The sequence below is a fragment of the Arachis hypogaea genome, chromosome 16 (assembly GCF_003086295.3).
Source record: "Arachis hypogaea cultivar Tifrunner chromosome 16, arahy.Tifrunner.gnm2.J5K5, whole genome shotgun sequence".
Taxonomy (NCBI): Eukaryota; Viridiplantae; Streptophyta; class Magnoliopsida; order Fabales; family Fabaceae; genus Arachis; species Arachis hypogaea.
The window spans coordinates 27,612,913-27,635,911 of record NC_092051.1 but is presented as its reverse complement, the minus strand read 5'-3'; the positions used below and the strand labels follow the sequence as shown (position 1 = coordinate 27,635,911).

The window sequence follows — 22,999 nt, the reverse complement described above, 5'->3', positions numbered from 1 at the left end:
GGTTAATAATAAAATTAATCTCTGAAAAATAAGACATTCTTCAAATTCATCCCTGAAATTTTTTTCAATCAAATTAGTCTTTTAAAGATTATGAATTAATCATATTTGTCTTCCAGTCACTCCATTAACAATTTTTTTCAAAGATTGATATTGTAAAATGTTAATTGATACATATATAATACTTTTTATGTATTAGATATTGACGAAATATGTTTATAAAAAATTATTAATTTAGTCATTTTTTCTAATTACAAAAATTATATTCCTAATATGATTTAGTGGCTGAATTGATAGATTTTGGTAAACATCTTTAGTCATTGTCTAATTGAACATATTAATTATTATGTGTCATGTATGCTATCAGTTAACATTTCACATCATCAATGGTTGACGAAAATTGTGAGTGGAGTAACTGAAGAATATATATGATTATTTCATAATTTTTGAATGACTAGTTTGATTAAAAACATCTTTCAAGGATGAATTTGAAGAATGCCTTATCTTTCAATGACTAATTTGACTATTAACCCCACAAATTAACCGAAATTAGTTCAAATTTGAACAAGCAGTCAAAAAGACTCAATCATCAACAAAAACACATTAAATTCATTTCTAAATCCAAATGAATCTCAATTAAACTAAGAAATGAATCGAAATTACTTAAGGAATAAAAAATTTGGTCAATAATTATCAGCAGCATCAAGCGAACCTCATCAATTAACACACAAAAGAATCGAAATTAGTTCAGATTTGAACTAGTTAAAAAGACTCCATCATCAACCAAAACACATCGAATTTATTTCTGGATCTAAATTAAATGAACCTCAATTAAACTAATAAATAAACCAAAATTATTTAAAAAATAAAAAATTTGGTCAATACTTATTAGTAGCATCAAGTAAACCTCAACTAATTTACAAATGAACCGAAATTAGTTCAAATTTAAACAAGTGGTAAAAAAAATTCAATCATCAACAAAAACATATTGAATTCATTTCTAGATCCAAATGGATCTCAAATGAATTAAGAAATGAATCAAAATTATTTAATGATGTCACCAGAAAAAATCAGAATCAATAAAGATGTTAGCAAAATATTAGTCTTGTTAGTGATGACAATAACAAAAGAAAAAGATAACAAAAAAGAAAAAGAAGAAAAAAAAGACACACCATCAAAAAAATATGCGAACATAAATTTAAAATACTTAATTAAATTTGATTAAATTATAACTTAGATGTAGAATTTTATTCTTATAAAAATCGTGCCTTTTTTTTTTTTGTGACTGAAATCGTGCCTATTGTTGAATAAAATTTACTCTTATGTTACTTATATGGTGATTATAATTATATTTCTATATTTTTTTAATAAAACAACATCATCCGATGATCTTTCTAGTATTTAAAAAAGATTTTTTTTTTAAATAAAGAAGTTCAAATTTTTTTTATTAAATACTTTTTTATTGAATAAAAAAAGTATTAAATACAAAAATAAAATTATTTTATACATTATTATTTTACTTACTATAACCGAAGCTTGGTTTTTTTAGGAAGTATCTATCATCGACATTAATGGTAATGATTCCATTAACGTTCTTGAATTATCTTTCCAAAAAAAAATCTTGAATAATCTTAATAATAAACTTAGTATACGATTTTTCATTATTTTTTACAAAAGTGGAAACTTGTGATTTTTTTCCCTTCTTAAAAATTCATTGATACTCACTCACTAATAATCCATTAATTATCAACCCAAATTAGTACAGATGGATGATGGTCTGTATCCCTTAATTATTCTTTTTAGATTCGATACTCAATAAAACTTGCTTGATTGGGAGGATCACTCACTTTACCTCTGTAATACCCGAGAAATTAGTCATTGAACTTCCTGCCTGATGGATACCCTGGTGTAAACTAAAAAAAAAAAATCTATTAATTAATTAATTAATTAATTTCATTCTATAGACAAAACATATTAGGATTATTATTATTAGGACCTTCCTAAATTCAGTCACTCTCATTTTCACACCTAAAATTTCGGCCAGCTTCAGGTTTCAATTGAAGGATAGAATCAACAAACAAACCACTACCCTACATTTCATGAAACTAAAATTGGGTATGCTTTTTAAACAGAAAAATTGGTGTCCAAGATACTAGGACTTGAACCCTTTTCTCATTATCCTAATAGACATTATTCGTTTAAGAGAGAGAGAGAGAGAGTGTGTGTGTGCGCCTTAAATATTATTTTAAACAATTCTTCTATTTCTTCAAATGTCAGGAGAATCATAGGACAACAATAACTTGAAACTTGCAAGTACTAAGAAGGAAGGGCAAAAAAAAAAAAAAAACGTTAGTTGAAATTCATGATTGTGTCTTTGTGGGTCTCATTCAGTGTTGCATTCTTATCTTCCATTTCACTAAGTACATATTATTTACAACCAACTTGTGTAAATTAGAATTAATTTCCAAAGCTTAAGATTTTGTTGAACATGTCCAACAATTGCAAGGTGAAGGGCATTCTAAGAGGGATTAGATTCATTTCTCAGATATTTGGTAAGTTAAGCCCTTCATGTAAATTGATTATTATATTTCTAATTGCCTTTTGAATTTTTCATAATTTAAAGTATATAAGTTATTGATGATGAGGTTTAATTTGCAGAAAGTGATAAAGAACAAGAAATTGAGATTGGTCATCCCACAGATGTGAAGCATGTGGCCCACATCGGGTGGCAGGGTCCTTCGGCTGAAAATAATCCTAGCTGGGTACTTCCCTATTTTCTTTGTAAATCATATTCAAACCTTTCTTTTAAAAGACTCCCTTTAGTCAACCAAAAAAAAAAAAAAAAACTCACTTTGGTTAATTGAATAGTTAATTCATTCGTTCAGTTAAAATTTTATCTTAGATATATTATAATTTATTAGTGAACAACAATTTTTTAAATAGAACTTTAATCCATAACAAATTTTAGGATTAATTTGTTTATATATTATTAATTTTAACGTGAAATACAATAATATTTAATTATTTTAATATTTTATAATGTTGTGATAGCAGCACAAAATATCATTATTATTTTATAATAAAAATATTTTTTTAATTATAAAAGATAAAATACCATTTATCTTTTTGTAATAAAAATATTTTTTAAATATAAAAAAATAAAACGTTATTGATATTTTATAAAAAAATATTATTTAAAAAGATTTTGTTAGGTAGACAATGACTATTATGAACAATGTGTTCTAAAATTAGCTCAATAAAATAAAAACACATACACCCTAAATTACTTACTTAAATCTTAATATTAAGATAATCATCTGCACACTTAATATATTAAACATCCTATATATCTATTGTTCACGTTATTTAATATTTTTATTGTTTACTTATACGTTTCCTTTTTAAAATTATGAAAAGACAAAACGTCATTGACATTTTACAAAGGCACACAACATCGTATAAAACATAATATAGGTCATTTTTTATAAATTCACTCTAAATAATCCAACTTTTTAAAAAAAAATCGTTTGTTAGTAGGAAATAAAACAAAGCTTTGTTTTAAGATTATTCAATTACTTAATGCTTAATTTGGCTGTATCTTAAGTAGACTTAATACTAACATATGATATGACTAATAACATGCTTAATAATTTAATAAATAAATAAATAAAAACAAAAATTTTATATATACATGTTAAAATTATTATTCGTAAAAAATTTTAAATATTTATTTTAATAAATATATTAAAAACATAAATTTTATATATATCTTTTATAAAATGAATTTCAATTAATAAACTTAACACGTATCTCTTCTAGATATTAAATGCACAATTTTTTTTAAAGTGTTAAACATATTTAGTATTAGTACGATATAGTACTGATTTTTGTAATTTGAGTTAATATTTATGTGTGTGTGTGTGTGTTTTTCATGATTTGAGAAAGGCATGTGGAAATTCATTTGGGTTTGTTTCAGATGAACGAGTTTAAATCTGTTCATGGACTTTCAGCATCAGCACCTCTAAGTCTTCATGGAGACATTCATAGCCAAGGAGATGACAATTCATCCCAATGCCTCTCCGACGGTATCTTTTACTATTCACCTTCGCTTTTTTTAATTCACGCATTATTTAATAATAAATTAAATATGAATTAACATATTAATTTCGCTTGCATATAATATTTTTTGCCACGCACTTTTTACTTGAATAAAAAAAGCTTAAACTAATCAAACATGAATAAATGTTGATGATAATATAAAAAGAATTGCGTTTGAGACAGATTCAATAAAAAGAGGTTCAAGGAGGCAATCAATGGGAAACATGAGAGAATCTCATGCAAAGGAAAAATCAGACAGGCCAAAGAATCCCAAAACTAGGTCATCCAAATCAAAGGAATCATCATCATGCAATAATAATGAATCCACCAATTCCAAATGCTCCTCAGAGCAACCATCAAATGACATGGACTCTATCCAACAACAAATCCAAGGTTGTAGTAGTGACTTAAATTTGCAGCCACCTAGGAACAACCTATTACCAGATGTTCCTAAACTTAAAAGGACTAGCTCCACTAAAGTTAAAGATGCTTCTTCCAACGCTGGTTCTACCTCAACCAAGTCAAGATCATCAAGAGCACAAAGAATTTTGAACAAAGAAATCTCTTCTAGATCAGGCCACAAAGCTAGAAAGAAACATAGACATTTTGAAGAAGATCAATCAGAGTCAGAACAAGACCAAGACCAAGATGGACATCAAACTCAAAGGGGATCTGACAAAATCCTCTGGACAAATTAGTGTAACAATTCTTTCTACTACAAAGGCTTTAGCTACTATAGAGTGTTCTGTAAATTGAGAATTGAAGTTAGAACTCAGAACTCTATCTTCAAAATTGTAATATAAGTTAATGATACTGATTAATGTGCTAATTACAACTACTAATAATGTAAATGCATGCTTTTCCTCTTCTTCTTTCTCCTTGACTACTAAAAAACATGCAACTTTTGCTTTCTGATTTTTAACGTCCAAAAAGAAATTTGCTGCTCCAATGTTGTTAGAGACTTTGAAGTTACAAGTTAGGCCTATTCTCAGTATGTATAACCATGATGATGAAGTGTCACATTCCTACAAATACAAACAAAAAACAAACCCCAATAGAGAAAAGAACAAGACAAGAGGATCAAAAGAAGAAACCCCACAAGCACTACTCAAAAGGAAAGCAGCAGCATCAAGAATATCATTATCAGCTTTGTTGCATAGCTTCATTTGACTCAACAAGCCACACCTTTCACCATTATCACATCTCATCAACCTATCATCAACACAAAGTTGTGTGTTCCCTTTCAGCTTAAGCTTCTCCCCAACAACTCTAATTGAAGCTGGAACCTTACCACTCAAGTTGTTGTTCTCCAAGTTGATCTCATCTGCACAATCCAAAAGCCCAAACTCCTCAGGTACGGGCCCCACAAGCATGTTGTTATCAAGCCCTAGGTATGTCAGATTCTTCAGATAAACCCCCATTGATGCAGGTATCTCCCCAACAAGGCCCATCATAGAAAACCCAATTCCTCTAATACCCCCAAGATTTTCCCATATTTCCGGAATCACCCCTCCAAGATTATTCCCACTCAGGTACACCTCCTTCAAAGTTGGAACCTTTCCCAAAAACAAAGGGACCCCAAAGTTTCCGAATTTGTTGAAGCTTAGGTCCAAAAGCTCCAAACTTTGCAAGTGCCCAAGACTCTCTGGGACCCTACAACCAAATCCATTATGGCTCAGGTCAAGTTTCACCATCTCCATGAATTTTCCATCACCGAAACTCTCGGGTACGCAACCATGGAAGTCGTTGTGGCTGAGATCAAGAACCTTGAGCTTCTCCAGCGTTCCCAAGCTTGTTGGAACCTCGCCGCTTAGGTTGTTACCCGATAAAGTAACCTCTTCCAAGTTAACAAAAGAGCCAACGGTTTCTGGAAGTTCACCGTGGAAGCCATTGTTAACCAGAACAAGCCTTCTGAGGCTGGTGAAGTTTTGGAGAAGAATATCGGCGATAGGCATAACAAGAGAAGGGTTATCGATGAAAACGAGTTCTTGAAGAGTTGAAGAGAAAGCGAAAGAGAAAGGAAGCGTTTGTGGAGTGGAAATAACGAGTGATGAAGCGTTGAAGCAGTTGTAAAAGAAGAGTTTTTGAAGGAATGGAAATGAAGTGAAGAGAAGAGAGTTGAGGGTGGCGTTATCGGAACAAGGTGGGTTTGAAGATTCATCGGAGACGTAGCCGAAGCTGAGCTGAAGGAGGTGTGAAAACGAAACGGTGTCGTTTTGGGAGTCGTCGTAGTCGCAGAGAATGCCGTGTGGTGGGGAAATGCAGAAGTCGTGAGAAGGGAAGAGAGTGCGCCATGGAATGGTGGGGTTGATGGAGTGAAGGACTTTGTAGAGAGATTCTTGCTCATGTGGGTTCAATGGAGGCTGTTGGTGAGAGAGGAGAAGGATGGAGAAGAAGAATGTTAAGAAGAGTTGGAAAGAAGAGGGCATTTTGGGAATTTGGAATGGAGATGAAGAAGAAGAAGAAGAGAAAAATGTGATGTGATGTTGTGATTTGAAAGGGTAATAAATAGGGAGTATGTTGAGAAGAGAGAGGAGGGGAAGGAGCAGAGAATGTTGCGCTACAAGGGTGAAAAAGAGCAACGAGCAGCATGCAGAAGAAAAAGAAAAGTAGTGTAGTGTGAAGCAGACAAAACTATACGGCTAGTGGTTGGGTGGTGCCTAGGGGAAAACCCTTCCATTACTTTCTTTTTAACTTAATTACATCTTTGTATTGTGACTGTGAGCCATGGAGTATTAACAAATGATGCCATTGCCTATCATAACAAGTGTACTGTGGGATAGAGATACTGTTACTGTATAAATCCGTTTCCTCAGTCTTAGGCTTTTTTATTAGGGTTCCCGCATGAAAATACATAGCCCCACCTACTCCCTATTACCTACTACTCTCTCCTCTCTTTTGTCCTTATTCTCTCATCATCATTATGTGATGCTAACATGATTATATTCATTCATTTATGATTTTATATCCTCCTAAACCATCAATCAAACAATACCAACGTACGAAACAGAATCGTTAGGTAGGTACAACAAGAAAAGTAAAAAGTAAACTAGGACAGAATAGTAATTAGCATGCTAGTACAGTTTCAAATATTCATAACAGAACCAGAAGGCAGTTGCAATTTAAGGGAAGAGAAGAGAACACAATAAGTATCACTAACAGATTCCAAAACTAGCTGCCTCAGATGCCGTGAACAAAACACCAAACAAATTACTCAAATCTAATTAACTAAATACATATCAATAAAAATTAAAAAAGTCACCTGAAAAATAATTAACATTTTAACATGTAATATTGTTAAGTAAGAAAGGGGAAATAGTGCTGCAGGGGCAGGAGGTTGGTAACTTTGTAAGAGGGAATTGACTCTGATTTCCATCCCAATGAGACAAGGGTCAGAATTGTACATTAACGTGTCAGTTTCTACAAACAATTATCGTCCAACTTATTCAATTCTGATACATATAACATTGTTGCCTTGAGCTTTTAGGTTATTCCATTTCAAGCTTTGTGGATACTGCACATTGGACAGTACATGGTTCCAAAATTCGTTTCTTTTTATAATAATTCAACCAATTACTTATCATCTGAGATCAACATTTGTCCTTAGATAAGTTTCCTATGATTAATTGGTAGCAGATAATCTAAATTCTAAATTTCTAATCAGTTTTTTTTTTTTTAATTAGGGAAAATACTAATGTGTGTTCTAATTACGTTTAACTCTATTTAATTAATCAACTTTGAGTAGTATCTGTTAGGATGTGTTTGGTTCAATCGATTTTAATTACTTTTTCGAAAATTATTCATAAAAATATATTATTTTCACATTTGCTTGAAATTTTAAAATATATTCTTAAAAATAACTTATTCCAAAAAAATTTATTGTAAAAAATTTAAAGTTTTTAATTCTCATCCCAAAAAATAGGAATTTGGTATTTTCATGTTAAAAGTATAAGGATTAACATATAAATTATTATTATATCCTTTTTTTTTATTAAAGAGATTTTCCTTTTATTGATATTGGGAGTATTTTAAAAGTAAAAAATTTATTTCCAAAAATATATATAATGAATAAACATATTTAATAATTTAACGTTAGAAATATGAAAAAACAATTAACAACTATTTAAATTACTAAACAAACACATTTTTTACAATACTCATAATATTTCCGTGTATAATATTTTTTAAAATATACCTACTTAATTTACCCTTTTTTTTTGGGTTCATGATTTTGCCTTTTCTTTATCCTATAAATAATTAAATATATAAAATGTCATTTTCATCTCATCTAACCTGGTCAAACTAACTCTCTTTCTCTACATCCTGTACCAACCTACAACTGCAAGCTCCTTTTTATTTGTTTTTTTTTTTTTTTTGAAGCAGCTAAACTATCAAAATAGTATTTAAAAGTTTATGTTGTTAATAAAAACAATTTGAAAAAATATAAACAACAAATAAACTCTCACAAAAATAAAAATGTGACAAAAAATAACTAAATATTAAATATATATTTTTAAAAAAATTAAAAATAAAATTTTAATACAATTTTTGACAAATATTTTTAAAAAAATAAGAATAAAAAATTATTATGAATGACCAAATTTTTTAAAAAATAAAAAGTTTACGGATTAAATTTTGCTCTTTTTTTTTATATATTTTTAAATAGTTATTTAAATATTGTAACAAAAATTCAGATTAAATGTAAAATTATTTATTAGATATAAAAATAGTTTACTACTTATAAAGAAATATAATACTTTTTGTTATTTTTATCATATTATATCATTAATAAAAGATTATATTTATCTATGAAGCGCGAACATTTTTCTGATTTGTTGTGTCTGCGTGTTAGACATATTTCGGACACGATACTCATTCGATACGTGTGTCTTATGTGTTTAATCGTATCTTAATAAAAAATAAAAAAAAATTTCGAGACATATTTGAACATACCTCTAGTCTTATTCTTAATATGTATTCTTAAAATGAATTTAAAAATAGTATATATTATTAATTATTATAATAAAAAATATTTTTAATACTTTAGTAATTAAAAATTATTAAAAATAACTAAAAAAATTAATTTATATTTTAATATTAATAAAATAACAAACTATAATTATAATTTATCTAACAACTATTTTATATTTTATATATTTATCGTATTCTTTATTTTATAAAAATTTTAGATTCGTATGTTTGGTTGTCTCATATCCGTCCGTACATCATGGATTTTTATCAATGGTGCAAACTTTTTTTTTTTGGTCATACAACTTAGACACTCACAGACACTCAAAGATAATCTACTTAAGGGTTCCCCTCTGTTATTTTCATGGAGACTCAAACCCAGAAATACGATTTTATGAGGCTTACAAAACTTTCACTAGTCTCGGACCTTGCTACAAATTAGTTTTTATTTTAATAGTTTATTCTTTTTCTTTTTTTTCTCTCTGTCTCTACCATTTAAAATGTAAAGTTTAAAAGAAAATAAATCCTCTCAATTTTTTCAATATTTGAAAAAATAAAATATAATCTTTTACCATTAATTTTATAAATAGAACGAAAAATAAATATAAAAAAGAGAACAATAAAATACTATTCAGTTTTTTCTCTATCAAAAAAATCCACTCCGAATTTGAAACATGTCCGATTAAAAAAGGGCCACAAGAAAAACTGTTTAAACTAAACGAAGTCATACATGTCAAAAATATTTAAAAAAAAAAGAATTGGTTAGGTATCTTGCAGACTTACACTGTCACAACTTAAACACAATTATTTAAAAAAATATATAAAAAATATTTTTTAATTTTAGAATGTAGCTAAAAATATATTAATGTTAGGGTTAAAAAATATAATTATTGAAATATATTATTATTAAAATTTTAATTCATTATAAATTAAAATTAACTAAAGAGGCTGTTTATGCTCTGCTAGTAAACGCGCCAACGCGGTTTCTGTTGATGTAAAAAAATAAATAAATAAATAAAAAGGAGCGAAACTGAGACCGTACCGTAGACGTGAAAAGTATATAAAGAAACAGCGATCTAAGGTTCGATCAACTCAGCAGTTACCTCGATCCTTCTCTTCTGCAATTTCCTTTGACCTACGTGGAATTCATTACGGTTTTCTTTGGTAATTTACATCCTTACCCTTTCGCCATGAACATCTTCTCCAAGAAACCCACTGCTAAAGGTTCTGAGCTACCTGATTTTACCCTCCTCATCTTTTTTCTTATCACTCAATTTTCATCTTTCATTCATTGTATTTTTCTTTTTTTGCAGAGGCTCTTCGCGAGAGTAAACGCGAAATGACAACTGCTACCAGAGGTACATATGTGTGTATATTAATTAATTAATTAATTAACTAACTAGTTTTTATGCTATAGAACAAAAAAATCTGCTCAATTATGCTAAATATAAATATCTCTTCGAATTTCGTGTGAATTTGATTCAGAGAGGTGTGATATCACTGCTACCTAGAATTTATTTATTGATTGATTTTTGGTGATGTTTTTCAGGTATAGAGAGGGAAATTGGAGCATTACAATTGGAAGTATGTGAAGCAGTTATTCATTGATCACTGATTATTTTCTTGCTGAACTTTGGGATTATCTCTAATGTTTTTCTTTCTTACTGTTTTTAGGAAAAGAAGCTTCTTGCTGAGATAAAGAGAACTGCTAAGACGGGAAACGAGGTATGATCCACGTTTTCTCATAGGTTTCTTATGCATAATTACTTGAGAAGCTGTCACGTTGATCTGAATGTGTTCGAATTGGCTTACTTTCGGTTCGAAACATCTTATATATTAAAAGACCACCTGTCAAAAGTTTTGAAAGTATTAAAAACTGTTATTTCTCTCTAGATAATCTGTTGTGCCAAACATGCTAATATATTCTTCTTTTCCTGTGCAATATTCAGGCTGCAACTAAAGTTCTTGCTCGACAGTTGGTAAGGCTTAGGCAGCAGATTGCTAACCTTCAAGGTAGTCGAGCTCAGATGAGAGGCATAGCAACTCACACACAGGTAGATTGTTGATGTCTTTGTTTCTTTTTCGGATGGTTGTTTATGCAGGTAGAGATGTTTATCAGTTTAATGCTCTTTGGTGTGGTTGGGATTTTGATTCAGGCTATGCATGCCCATTCTTCTGTTGCTGCTGGTATGCAAGGAGCTAGTAAGGCAATGGCAGCTATGAATAAGGTAGCACCTTCAATTTTATATTTTTAAGTGTTTCTTATCCTTATATAACATATATTTGTTCCTTTTTCTTTTTCTTTTCTGGATTGGACCATGATATTGATATCAGCATTCTGTTTGGTTTAGTCAGAGTAAAGGATGATCTTAGGACAAAGTCCTCATAACTTTTGAGATTGTTATTGTGTGCATAAATTTGCCTTAGCTAGATGTATATTCATTATTCAAGGAATAAAGAACAAGTTTTTACAAGGCTGAGTGCAGTGTGGTTCATGAGTAGTGAAGGTTCAATGATAGTCATGAATATGAGATTTTTTTTGGCTGAAAATTGTGGATCCTCCTTTCCTCCCCTCATTGCACATGCACACACAAAAGAAATGGAACTTCTGCAAAAAGAAAGGTTAAGAATTTGGCTATTCCAAAATGCAGCATAAGAAAAGCAACAAGCAATAACAGTAATAACGTTACTAGTGAATGCGGTGTCCATAAACAAATTTCTATGGTCTTTTTTAATCTTTTAACCCTGTGCTAAGTTATAAGATACTTTTGCAGCAAATGGCACCAGCCAAGCAAGCCAAAGTTATACAAGACTTCCAGAGACAATCAGCGCAGATGGATATGACTGTAAGATGATGTTTTGCTCTTAGTTTGCTTCCCAAGTGGGGAAAAACAGAGAACCATTGTTTTTGTTTGCACACCGTTTTTACTTCAATGATATATGATTTGTGTGCAGACTGAGATGATGTCTGATACCATAGATGATGCATTGGATAATGATGAAGCCGAAGAGGAGACTGAAGATTTGACAAACCAGGTACCCTTCAATTAGCTTGTATTGCTTATTTCTATGACTTTTTCCCTTGCTGTTTGAAGAGATATTTTTTTTCCTGATCTCTCAAATAAATGAGGACCTCTGTTATATTTAACGTGGTCAATTTGTTTCCACAAAAGCCAATTTATTTGGAGGTATATGTATATATCTTGTGTCACAATTCGTAAGGATTAACTGTGCTTAAAAATCATAGATCCAGAGTTGGACACAAACTTCAGCCTCACAATAGCACACTTAAGTAATCCCTAATCTGGTTGAGATATAACTAGGGAACTAATCAGTGGAAGCTTAAGATTCCCTCATAGCCCCGCATCACTTTTTTTAAAAAGTAAAAGATAAAAATCAAGCAGAGGGCATAGCTTATTAGCTCTCATGTTTCCTTGAAACTATTTCCCATATTTATAGATCAAGTTATGATTTCTTCTGGTGGTTTATGACAAGGCACCATTGCATTGAGCCGATCCCAACTACTAGAAAAAGTTTTTCTTGTTGTGTGATTCTTTGTGTGTTTGTTTAAGAATTTTAGAAGGAACGGTTTTTGATTCACGTGTCTAGATGGGCAAGAAACAACTTATAATTTTAGGATTGATTTAGCTTTTGATAAAGAAACTGCTTCATTTAAACTGTTTCTGCAGGTCCTTGACGAAATTGGAGTGGATGTTGCATCACAGGTACGAATCAGCTGTTATTAATCTATGTACTCCTAATGTTTTTGGTTAACTTTCGTTGAATTTGTAACCTTTTGACAGTTATCAGCAGCTCCCAAAGGGAGAGTCCGAACAAAGAACACAGAAAATGTCAGCAGGTATCTAAATTAAATTTCAGATAAGGAGAGCATGTTATTCTGGACGAATCATGTGATTTTTTTTTTCTTTTGAATAAATCACAATTTCCTTTGTTGTTTCTTTCTTTTCCAATTTGTTTGACCTAAGGGGTTTGATGTCATTGCAGCTCGGGCATCGATGACCTTGAGAAGCGTTTGGCAGCTCTTAGAAACCCATAATTTTTTGCTTGGATTGTTTGATGCTCAAATACTCCGAACTCCCAAGTTCTGAACTAGAATTCTTTCCTGAGCTGTTATATAGAGCTATAATATATTTAGTGTGTACATAACTCCTTGAAATTAATATTATGTTACGCAAAATCCTGTCAAATTTACTCATGCCTTAGGCTATTGAGGGTAATCTTGTATTGTTGTGGAAATTGAACATTTTTTTTCATATACACGTGGCTTATCAGGGATTATATGTAATGATATAATCAATTGTTCGTTTAAACATTGTTTAATAAAGAACAATAAAGAATTTAGAAGATATATGTTACATGATCTGCAAGTGTCTAATGACTAGTGCTACTTGACCAACAAAAAGTAACCAAAATAATTTCTTAATGTATTAATGTACTAGCAACACATAACTTGTCCTTAAGTGAAGTATCTCAAAGTAAATCAGTATGAGCCATCATTCTCTCATTTTCATTTCAATCTTCTCATGATAGTTTACGCAGATTATAGCTTGTCATTAAATACTCTCAACATTGGGGGCAAGTGTCAACAGTAACAGAAAGTGTTGAGTCTCATTGTAAAGAAATGATAGTGTATCATAAACTATTTAACATTTTTTTCTAATAATAGTTAAAATGAGCAAAAGGAAAGAACCCCTGTTGAGTTCTTGGGAGAAGGTTTAGGAACATGTTACAGCATTGGAAGGACAATCTGGGGCGGCAGCAAAAAGTCTACCTTGATCCAGAAAATGATAACAGGGATGTGTCGATTATGAACTCAAGGTAATTCAGAAAATATACATGGACATGATTCCCAAATGCTGGAGAATGTTCTTTTGCATAAAAGCCGATTTAACACTTCAGGTGTTAGAATCTGGACAATGTTTTTTTGACAAGACTAAACAGCATATGCTTGGTTACTTCCTGATAGTGAGAAGCTCAAAGCTTCGCAGAGGATCGTCACGTGTACCTCGTGTAGATCCGGTGCGTGTGAAAGTTGCTTGTTTGTTCTCAAACACAGGCTGAGCTCTCTGTGTAGTAGATGGACGGCTAGCCACTGAGGTCAGCCGGCCAGTACGAACGTCAGTATGGTCACCCGAGGAACTTGGCCGGGTTGATGAGATAATGGCTTTTCTTGAAGTACTGCCATATCGAGAGGAACTGCGTCCTTTCTCTTGATCATGATGCTGGTAACACACAAAAAGAAAAAATAAACTAACAGTTGCGCCGAAAAGATAAGCAAATATGAACACAGGAGACTGATCAATCTCATATATACTAACAAAATAGAAAAATAGAGCCAGTAAACTTCAGATCAACACCCAGATGTTGCTTAACATAATGCTCCTCTTAAATAGAAATCTCCAAATGAATGACACTCATAGGCTCCAAATATTGGAAGAAAAACCACTTACCAACTCCTTTTGTACTCCTGTGTCTTCATAAGTCCTATGTTTAGTGTGCTCAGCGCGAGGACTAGGGTTCCTCCGGGAGAAACCTTCAACACCACCAGTGAATCTCTCGCGAACCTCTTTCCCAGCTGAAAGAAGCAATTGCACGGCCAAATATTAACTAAAAAGAAATTTTGGAGAAAGTAGGTACCTTCACCAGCATCGATGCAAGCAATGAAAATGATAATTATAGTCAAATGTTTTAAACCATAATTTTCGGATACTCAATTGACAAAGGTCACACCATATACTTCAAACTCCCTTAATCCTGACCACATGATTGGACTTATGAAGAATTAGAAGGACAAAAAATTTCATTCTTATTTGACTGAAAAAGTGCAGACCTGAGATCTTTTCTGGCTTTTGAACAGATGGTCCCACATTCATCGCAGCCTTGCCATTGGCATTGGTGGCAGTGACATTGCCATGCTGTTATGAGAAACAACCTCAGTATGCAACCAGTCACCATCCGAAACAAAATCCAAATACACAGATATGATAGTACTAACCCGCCCTCCTCTAGAGCTGCCACCAATTTGTGGATATTTCAATATGGTCCAGTCAAAAACATAGTCGAATTGATAGCCTGCAGTAACAATATCCAAATCATAAAGATCAAAGAATGCCCATGCATTTAGACCAAGATGCAATAATTGAGCACACTTAATTTCCGAAAAATGTCAGTGCAAGAGATGATGGGTCACATACCTTCTCTTATAAATAAATCTCTAAAAAGCCTCTTTAAGTACGAATAGTCTGGCTTATCCTCAAACCGCAGTGCTCGGCAGTAGTGGAAATACGATACAAACTCTGAGGGGTAGTTTTTGCAGAGTGACTGTCATAGAAGCACAAAAGTTAGCAACGAAAAAATGATCAGCAAAATTGGGAACCGATAAGAACAGAAAACAGAAGAGTGAATAACTGCAAGTTATGCAAACTTTGAACCAAATTCAAAGCATCAAACTCAAGATCCAGAGGAAATATCAAATTTCTTCAGAGGCCTCACAGATCCAGCTAGTCACAATACCTCTATGGAAGTTGATATCTTCTTCTCACTGATTTTATCATATTTTTGTTTTTTGGTGCCAGCCTTCAGACCTTGCCAAGGAAGACTGAAAAGTAGTATAACAAATATATATATATATATATATATATATATATATATATATATATTAGCATAAAGATACCTGAATCCAGTAGGAGGTAAAGTAGATGTGTTTTAAGAATCATCCGACTAACCTTCCTCTCAAGAAGTACATGAGTACATAACCAAGAGATTCCAGATCATCCCTTCTGCTTTGCTCTGCCAGCAAAATTAAGTACAATTAAGAGGAGAACATATTCACCTGTAATTACTTAGTATTTACCTTTCGATTTTGGTTATCAACAAAAAAAGGAAAAGACTACCATAACTTTACTCACCAATTCCGAGATGAGTGTTGACACTAGCATATCGAGCTGTACCTGTGAGGTTCTTGTTCTCCCTAATCAAGAAGAACAAAGATTTTCAGAAGAAAGGATGCAACTTGTTAACCATACAAAGAAATAGAATTATAACGAAGATGGAACTGAAAGAAACATCTTTGGAAGTATTCAGTATCATCATGACAAAATGGATACAAGGCAATTGAGATCTTAAAGTCAAGTTATATATGATTGGTCAAAACCATTTTTCTCATGTATGGTATTTATGGTATTTAGAGTGATGAAATTATTATCATCATCTTTATGAATATAATACTATAATTACATTTATGTGTAGATGGTCCACTAAAAATGGAATAATATCTAAAAAAAATGCCTAAATCCAACGAGAAGTAGTGCAAACAATAAGGCAGGATGAAGTTGGGTTGCTCCGAAAGTGTTGCATCCTACAAAATGAGTTAAGAAAATAAAAAGTCCACCTTAATATCTTGGAATAAAGATGACAAAGTTTACCTGTATGGTATGTGCCTATGAGTCTGGAGATCCCTGTATTTTTTTGCAAGGCCATAGTCAATGATGTATACCTGACATGAGATACCCAGCATGACACAGGTGAGAATAACAACCAAACAAAAAACAACAAGTAGCAATCATTCATATGAACAACAATAAAAATATCAACCAAAACCCTCCAAAATGATTAAAGGGATATAAGAAAGAGAAGCATAAGTTTTTTTTTTTTTTTGAAAGAGAGCATCTTCAACAAGATAACATACCTGGTTTGCTTTACGTCCCAGACCCATTAGAAAATTGTCTGGCTTTATGTCACGGTGAAGGAAGCCCCTTGAATGCATATATTCAACCCTATTAAGCTGAAAAATAATATGAAGCAAATAAAATATTAGAATTGGTGTTTGATGTGCATTATTTGATTATAATAGTTGACATGTAGACTTACTAATTGATCAGCAAGCATTAACACTGTCTTCAGTGTAAACTTCCTGTTGCAATAATTGAATAAATCTTCCAAACTTGGTCCAAGAAGGTCAATAGCCATAATGTTGTAGTCTCCTTCAACTCCAAACCATTTTAGGTGGGGAATCCCAGCTTCAATAAGGAACCAAATTGGATTACTCAAAGGAATACATCTTGATTGTTTTCTGATAAACTTGAAGTCCTAATTATTTAATTTTAATATAAATGCATGATTTCAATCTCATACTTTTGACTACATTAAGACCAGAAGATTCTGGACAACAATCATTTTAAAATTTCAAACTCGAGAAAGCAGAAACCATTTTTCAAGTGAAAATTTTCTATTAGGTAGTACCTAAGTCTTTTAGCACAGAGAATGCTGAAAAGAAATAGACATATATATATACTTACTCCCTCCTTGAAGAAGCATATATAATTTTGATTCATAATGAAGCTGTGGATGCTTTGTCTTCACAGATTCCTGGAAAATTTTGGGGGGTAGAAAGTTATCGCCAAGAATTACACTACTATAAAGAATCAAAACACGAAGTACAATGAACAAAATGGCATGTAAAAATTGAAGAAAAAATAAGCATGCATCCATAAAGCTATAATGTGTCATTTCATTTCATATGCCACTTCATACCTCAGATCCTATCAATTCTATGCAACCTTAATAAGTACTGCTCCAACTATTGTCCTAAATTAATTGTAAACAGAAGACAGCTGAAATTTCCCCTTTTTTAATGTTAAGTTCTTTAGCTGTTTAGCAATAAAATATCTCAAAAGTCATGAATCCTGACTAGAACTAACTCCCATAGTATCGATATAAAGTACTTCTATATAATGGGAAAATTACATCTAAACCCCTACAGAAAACAAGCTCCAAAGTGTGAATCAAAGCATTTTAGTTGATCAAAGCCTTCATACACCTTTGAGATACTACAAATGCAATCATAAACACTAGCCATTAACCGATCACCAGATATATCATAACATAATTGAATGATTAATCATTTTTTTGCTCATCCAGGGGCATAACAAGGATTATATATCCTTACAGAGAACCTAACATACCAGCTTGACTGCAACCTCCTCCCCAGTTTGTACATTAACAGCTGCCACAGAAAAACAAGGAACTTGTTAGTCAATAAATAAAAGTGCAGTGCACAAATAACAAAAAGAGGAAACATAAAGATAAAGATACCTATATAAAGCTCCCCAAAAGAACCACTCCCAATTTTCCTCCCAAGTTTGAACTTCCCAGCAATGACATGATCCATCGTGAAAATTGCCCTCAATACACCCTCTCCGACCAACTATAACAAACCTTTCTACTCTCAGATTTGTGCTCAGTTCAGCACCTATTTTCTGCACAAAACCTCAAATAGAACCAAACTCCTGCTTATTGTTCCACGGATTCACCTGATTAAGGGGTTAAAGTCCCAAACTTGATTCACTAATCCACTCGAATCCAAAGAGATTTCCCACTCTATGCCTCCAATCAGCCCCAAAATCAATGTGTGGTGCGAATCCGGGAAAAGGGTAAAGATCAAAAGGAGCAAAATTTACAAGGAAAATTGCGACATCACCCCCAAAAAATGAAGATGAAATCTCCTTACAACACCACCCTCTCCAACTACATTCCTTTTGCGCCAAAAAGAAAAAAAAAAATCAGCCCAAACCAAAAATTGAAGCCCTAATTTCCAGCGAAGAAGAGGACCGCATTGACCTCATAAAATTTAAGGAAATGAGTATCGGAAACAACACTAAAAATTGAAAGTTTTGAGAAAACTAAAGATGATAACGAAAGAGCAACAGGAGGAGATTGAGGAATGAGGATCAATCAGGTAGGAACAAAAGTAAAAGGTGAAATTCCACCAAATCAAAAAGGTTTTGGAGAGAGAGGAGAGAGAGAAAGAGAAAGATGAGAAGTAGAAAGCATGTGAGAGAGAATGTATTATACTATAACAGTATAACCCTTGCTGTGTTTTGGTTGTAATTCTTTTCTGCATTAGTTACTTTTTGGCATCTTTTAGTTTTAGCAAAACTTTTTAATTAAAATTTTTAAAAGTTTTTAATTGAATTGAACTTTTATATTAAATAAAAAAATTAATTAAAAAACCATCAAAAATTTCCCAAATTATTCAAACGCTCACAAAAATGCACCTAAATTTCACTATCAATAAAAATGTATTTAAATAATTTAAAAACACAACAATAATATCCAACAGTAAATATATATTTTCAAAAATACCTTAAAGATTAAATTTTGATTTGATTTTTTACAAACATAATTAAAAAAATAAGATATTATTATTCATAAAATTTGGTAATTTTTTTCTTAGTATATATTTTTTATATATTTTTTAATTTTATTAGTTGTTAACAAAAAAATTACAATATATATATATATATATATATATATATATATATATATATATATATATATATATATATATATATACTCAACGAAAAATTACCAAATTTTAAGGATAATAATATCTCATTTTTTTAATTATGCTTGCAAATAATTGTATCAAAATTCAATTTCTAATGTATTTCTTGAGAAATACATATTTAATGTTAATTTTTTTGCAAGATTATCTAACATTAAATATGTATTTCTCAAAAAATATATTAGAGATTGAATTTTGATGCAATTTTTTGCAAACATGATTAAAAAAATGAGATATTATTATGCTTAAATTTAGTAATTTTTTGTTAAGTATATATTATTTTGTGATTTTTTAAAAGTATTATTGGTTGTTAATAAAAAAATTATAAAAATATATATACTTAACGAAAAGTGACCAATTTTTATGTATAATAATATCTTACTTTTATAATCATACTTGCAAAAAATTGTATCAAAATTCAATCTCAAAGATATTTTATGAAAATATATATTTACTGATGGATATTGTTGTTGTATTTTTAAATTGTTTAAAGATATTTTTGTCAATAGTAAAATTAAAGTGTATTTTTGTCAAAGTTTAAATAATTTGAGGACATTTTTTGTGGTTAACCTTAGTTTTTATTAATTGTTATCTTTTTAAAAATTTAATAAATTTAAAATATTTGTGTAATATTTTATAATTTAGAACACAAAAACAAATATTTCATATTTTTAAGGGCAAAAAACCATATTGAGCCAGAGCAAGAAACTTGTAACCAAAATGCGCCAAATCCAATTTCGTTTCAGCAATGAGCCAAAGTGTATTTTAATACAATTCGAACCAAGCTGGTTCGAATTACACTCCTTCATAATTCGAACCAAAATGGTTCGATTTAGTGTTCTACATTTTTGAATAATTCGAACCAAGATGGTTCGAACTTCTCCCATACATAATTCGAACCACTATGGTTCGAACTTCAATAACACATAATTCGAACCAGGGTGGTTCGAATTATGCTTTGTATTCGAGTCCATGTAATTCGAACCAGGTCGGTTCGAATTACTCCTAATACACTCCTTCATAATTCGAACCAGGCTGGTTCGAATTATGTGTGATTCGACTATAAAAGGAGTTCGAATCACCCTCATTCGAACCATTATCCCTCCCCCCTACCCCACAAAATCCCAGAGAAAACGACCCAGATTCTCTCCGAGAAAGACCTGAACGGACGAGTCTGCTGATGGAGGACGATCCGGCACGGTTATATCGGTTGGACGGAGTCGCTCATATCGCCGGGGTCATCAACGACGAGGTTAGTACGGAAATTTTTTTTGATCCTAGCGTTACTTGTGCGTTAGTGGTTTTGTATCTTAGTTAGATGGTACTTTATGTTAGTGGTTTATGTAGGCGGTTTAGGTGAGGGGATCTTGTAGGTGGTTTATGATAGTGGTTTAAGCTAGCGGTATAAGTTAGTGGTTTATGTTAGTGGTTTAGGGTGGTGGTTTAGGGTAGTGGTTTTTGTTAGTGGTTTAAGTCAGTGGTTTTTGGTAGTGGTTTATGCTGGTGGTTTATGTTAGCGGTTTTTGTTAGCGATTTTTGCAAGCGGTTTTTTTATGTGGTTTATGGTAGTTGTTTAATGCTAGGTGGTTTAAGTAAGCCGGTTTATTGAATTTGTTTCTTGTTAATGGGTCTCGGTAATTGTGGTATATGCTAGCGGTTTAGTTGTGTGGTTTAGGGGTTTCTTTTCCAGTTAGTTATCCTTCATGTAATGTTATGCTGTTTAATTTAGAAAAATGGTTAATGTAAACCCGTTTATGGAAACCGTTTTATGTAAACCCGTTTACGTAGACCGGTTTACTGTGAACCGGTTTATGTGAACCGGTTTACTGTAAAACCTGTGTAGTTATATATCTCAGTATGCGGTTCTTTTCATGCGCAGCCCGAGCGATGCATTAGGAGCATGAGGCGGCAGCAGGGCATGCGTCTTGATGACAGATACATTCCATACTTGCAGATGGCAGGGCTATACCATCTTGCAAGGCTGAACGACCGGTGGTTCCGGCTAGACGAGGCGCTCGTCAGTGCATTCGTGGAGAGATGGCGTCCCGAGACGCACACTTTTCATATGCCGTTCGGAGAGTGCACGATCACACTCCAGGACGTGGCATACCAGCTGGGTTTGCCAGTCGATGGCCGTTACGTGAGCGGGTGCCTGTCAGAGTTCCATATATACATCGATGGAGGCCGTCCACCCTGGGTCTGGTTCCAGGAGTTGCTAGGAGTTATACCTCCTCCCAGTCAGGTTCAGAAGTACGCAGTGAACTGCAGCTGGTTTCAGGAGACCTTTGGTGAGTGCCCTGAGGATGCAGATGATGACACTGTTCGTCGATATGTCCGTGCGTACATCATGATGTTGCTAGGCACGCAGTTGTTTGCGGACAAGTCTGGCAACCGGATTCACATTAGATGGCTTCCCTATGTAGCGAGGCTGGAGGAGCTGGGTACGTACAGCTGGGGTTCGGCAGCACTGGCCTGGTTGTACCGGTGCATGTGCAGGGTGGCAAACAGACATGTTGTGAAATTAGCCTCCTAGCGTCTTTGCCCTTGAAGGTTAGGGCGAAATTAGCCGCTACGTGTCGTATGCAGAATGCACGGTACGCAGATGGTGGTAACCAACCTCCGTCCGGGGCCTCAAGCGCAGACTTGATACCGTTGTGCCTATCCGATATAACCAGCAGACCGGGCTGCGGGGTCACGTGCTGCCGTAGATGCGAGAGAAAGAATGTCCACGACTCCGCATTCTCACCCTCTACTAGTGCGAATGCGACAGGTAGAATGTTGGAGTTCCCGTCCTGTGCAATCGCAATGAGCAACGTTCCCCCATACTTACCATATAGATGTGTGCCGTCAATGCTGACTAGCGGCTTGCAATGCCGGAATGCCTCGATGCACGGAGGGAAAGTCCAGAAAAGTCTGTGGAAATAAGCTTGAGACTCGTCAACTTGTCCTCCAACTAGAACCGGGCTCGTCCTGAGGACCGCAACAGTACCAGGCATCGTCAGCTGGACACCCAACACCCACCTAGGTATCTCGCTGTATGACTCATCCCAGTCACCATAGATGATGCCAACGGCCTTCTGCTTCGCCATCCAAACCCTCCTGTAAGTCGGCCTAAAACCAAAATGCGCTGCCGTGGCGTTGAGGAGCACCTTGATGCTAACCGATGCGTCAGCCCTGACCATTGGCATAATGAACGCCGAAATCACAGAATGGTCCAAACTTCTGTGATCACTTGATATGGATGTGGCCAGGCAAGTGTGAGGGCCATTGTACCGTTTGACCTCCCAAATGCCCTTCCGCTTCCGGAGATTGAGCCGAATCAACCATGTGCACCCATTCCCGAACTCGGAACACTTGCCCACATACCGGCGGTGATCGGACTCCACCACCTTGTACTGTACCCCTCGCCGGATGCTGTAAGTCTTCACACTTAACAGGGCCTCATCTTTATCCTGGAATTGCTGACCAACCTGGAACTCTGTGAGACCAGCATTTCCTTCCGCATCTCTAGCTCCGAATCCAACAGGGTGACCTAGCGCAACCTCATGCGTCATGGCGTCCAGATCCAGA

At 33.2% G+C, this 22,999-nt stretch overlaps 5 protein-coding genes across 5 annotated transcripts; 3 read left to right on the top strand and 2 right to left on the bottom strand.

Annotated features, from left to right (window-relative positions):
- The first annotated feature begins 2,169 nt into the window (after positions 1–2,169).
- On the top strand, positions 2,170–4,929 carry LOC112754063 (uncharacterized). The gene is made up of 4 exons (XM_025801659.3): positions 2,170–2,549; positions 2,656–2,759; positions 3,974–4,082; positions 4,279–4,929. Exons 1-4 carry the CDS (start codon positions 2,486–2,488, stop codon positions 4,791–4,793), a joined length of 792 nt encoding a protein of 263 aa, XP_025657444.1. The 5' UTR covers positions 2,170–2,485; the 3' UTR covers positions 4,794–4,929.
- An 8-nt stretch (positions 4,930–4,937) lies between these two features.
- On the bottom strand, positions 4,938–6,781 carry LOC112754062 (uncharacterized). The gene has a single exon (XM_025801657.3). The coding sequence runs from the start codon at positions 6,522–6,524 to the stop codon at positions 5,121–5,123; it is 1,404 nt and encodes a 467-aa protein (XP_025657442.1). The 5' UTR covers positions 6,525–6,781; the 3' UTR covers positions 4,938–5,120.
- Positions 6,782–10,017: 3,236 nt separating this feature from the next.
- Positions 10,018–13,432, top strand: LOC112758740 (vacuolar protein sorting-associated protein 2 homolog 3). The gene is made up of 11 exons (XM_025807471.3): positions 10,018–10,287; positions 10,377–10,421; positions 10,613–10,647; positions 10,738–10,788; positions 11,013–11,117; positions 11,220–11,291; positions 11,838–11,909; positions 12,019–12,099; positions 12,753–12,788; positions 12,867–12,922; positions 13,069–13,432. The coding sequence occupies exons 1-11, from the start codon at positions 10,254–10,256 to the stop codon at positions 13,118–13,120; spliced, it is 639 nt and encodes a 212-aa protein (XP_025663256.1). The 5' UTR covers positions 10,018–10,253; the 3' UTR covers positions 13,121–13,432.
- A 241-nt stretch (positions 13,433–13,673) lies between these two features.
- On the bottom strand, positions 13,674–18,981 carry LOC112758739 (casein kinase 1-like protein 9). The gene is made up of 14 exons (XM_025807470.2): positions 18,178–18,981; positions 18,048–18,088; positions 17,382–17,451; positions 16,954–17,102; positions 16,772–16,867; positions 16,509–16,579; positions 15,993–16,054; positions 15,810–15,873; positions 15,598–15,682; positions 15,279–15,405; positions 15,080–15,156; positions 14,915–14,999; positions 14,535–14,659; positions 13,674–14,306 (listed from the first exon to the last, which is right to left on the bottom strand). Exons 1-14 carry the CDS (start codon positions 18,251–18,253, stop codon positions 14,037–14,039), a joined length of 1,398 nt encoding a protein of 465 aa, XP_025663255.1. The 5' UTR covers positions 18,254–18,981; the 3' UTR covers positions 13,674–14,036.
- A 1,628-nt stretch (positions 18,982–20,609) lies between these two features.
- On the top strand, positions 20,610–21,962 carry LOC112756910 (protein MAIN-LIKE 1-like). The gene is made up of 3 exons (XM_025805515.1): positions 20,610–20,681; positions 21,309–21,446; positions 21,528–21,962. Exons 1-3 carry the CDS (start codon positions 20,610–20,612, stop codon positions 21,960–21,962), a joined length of 645 nt encoding a protein of 214 aa, XP_025661300.1.
- The last annotated feature ends 1,037 nt before the right edge of the window (positions 21,963–22,999 follow it).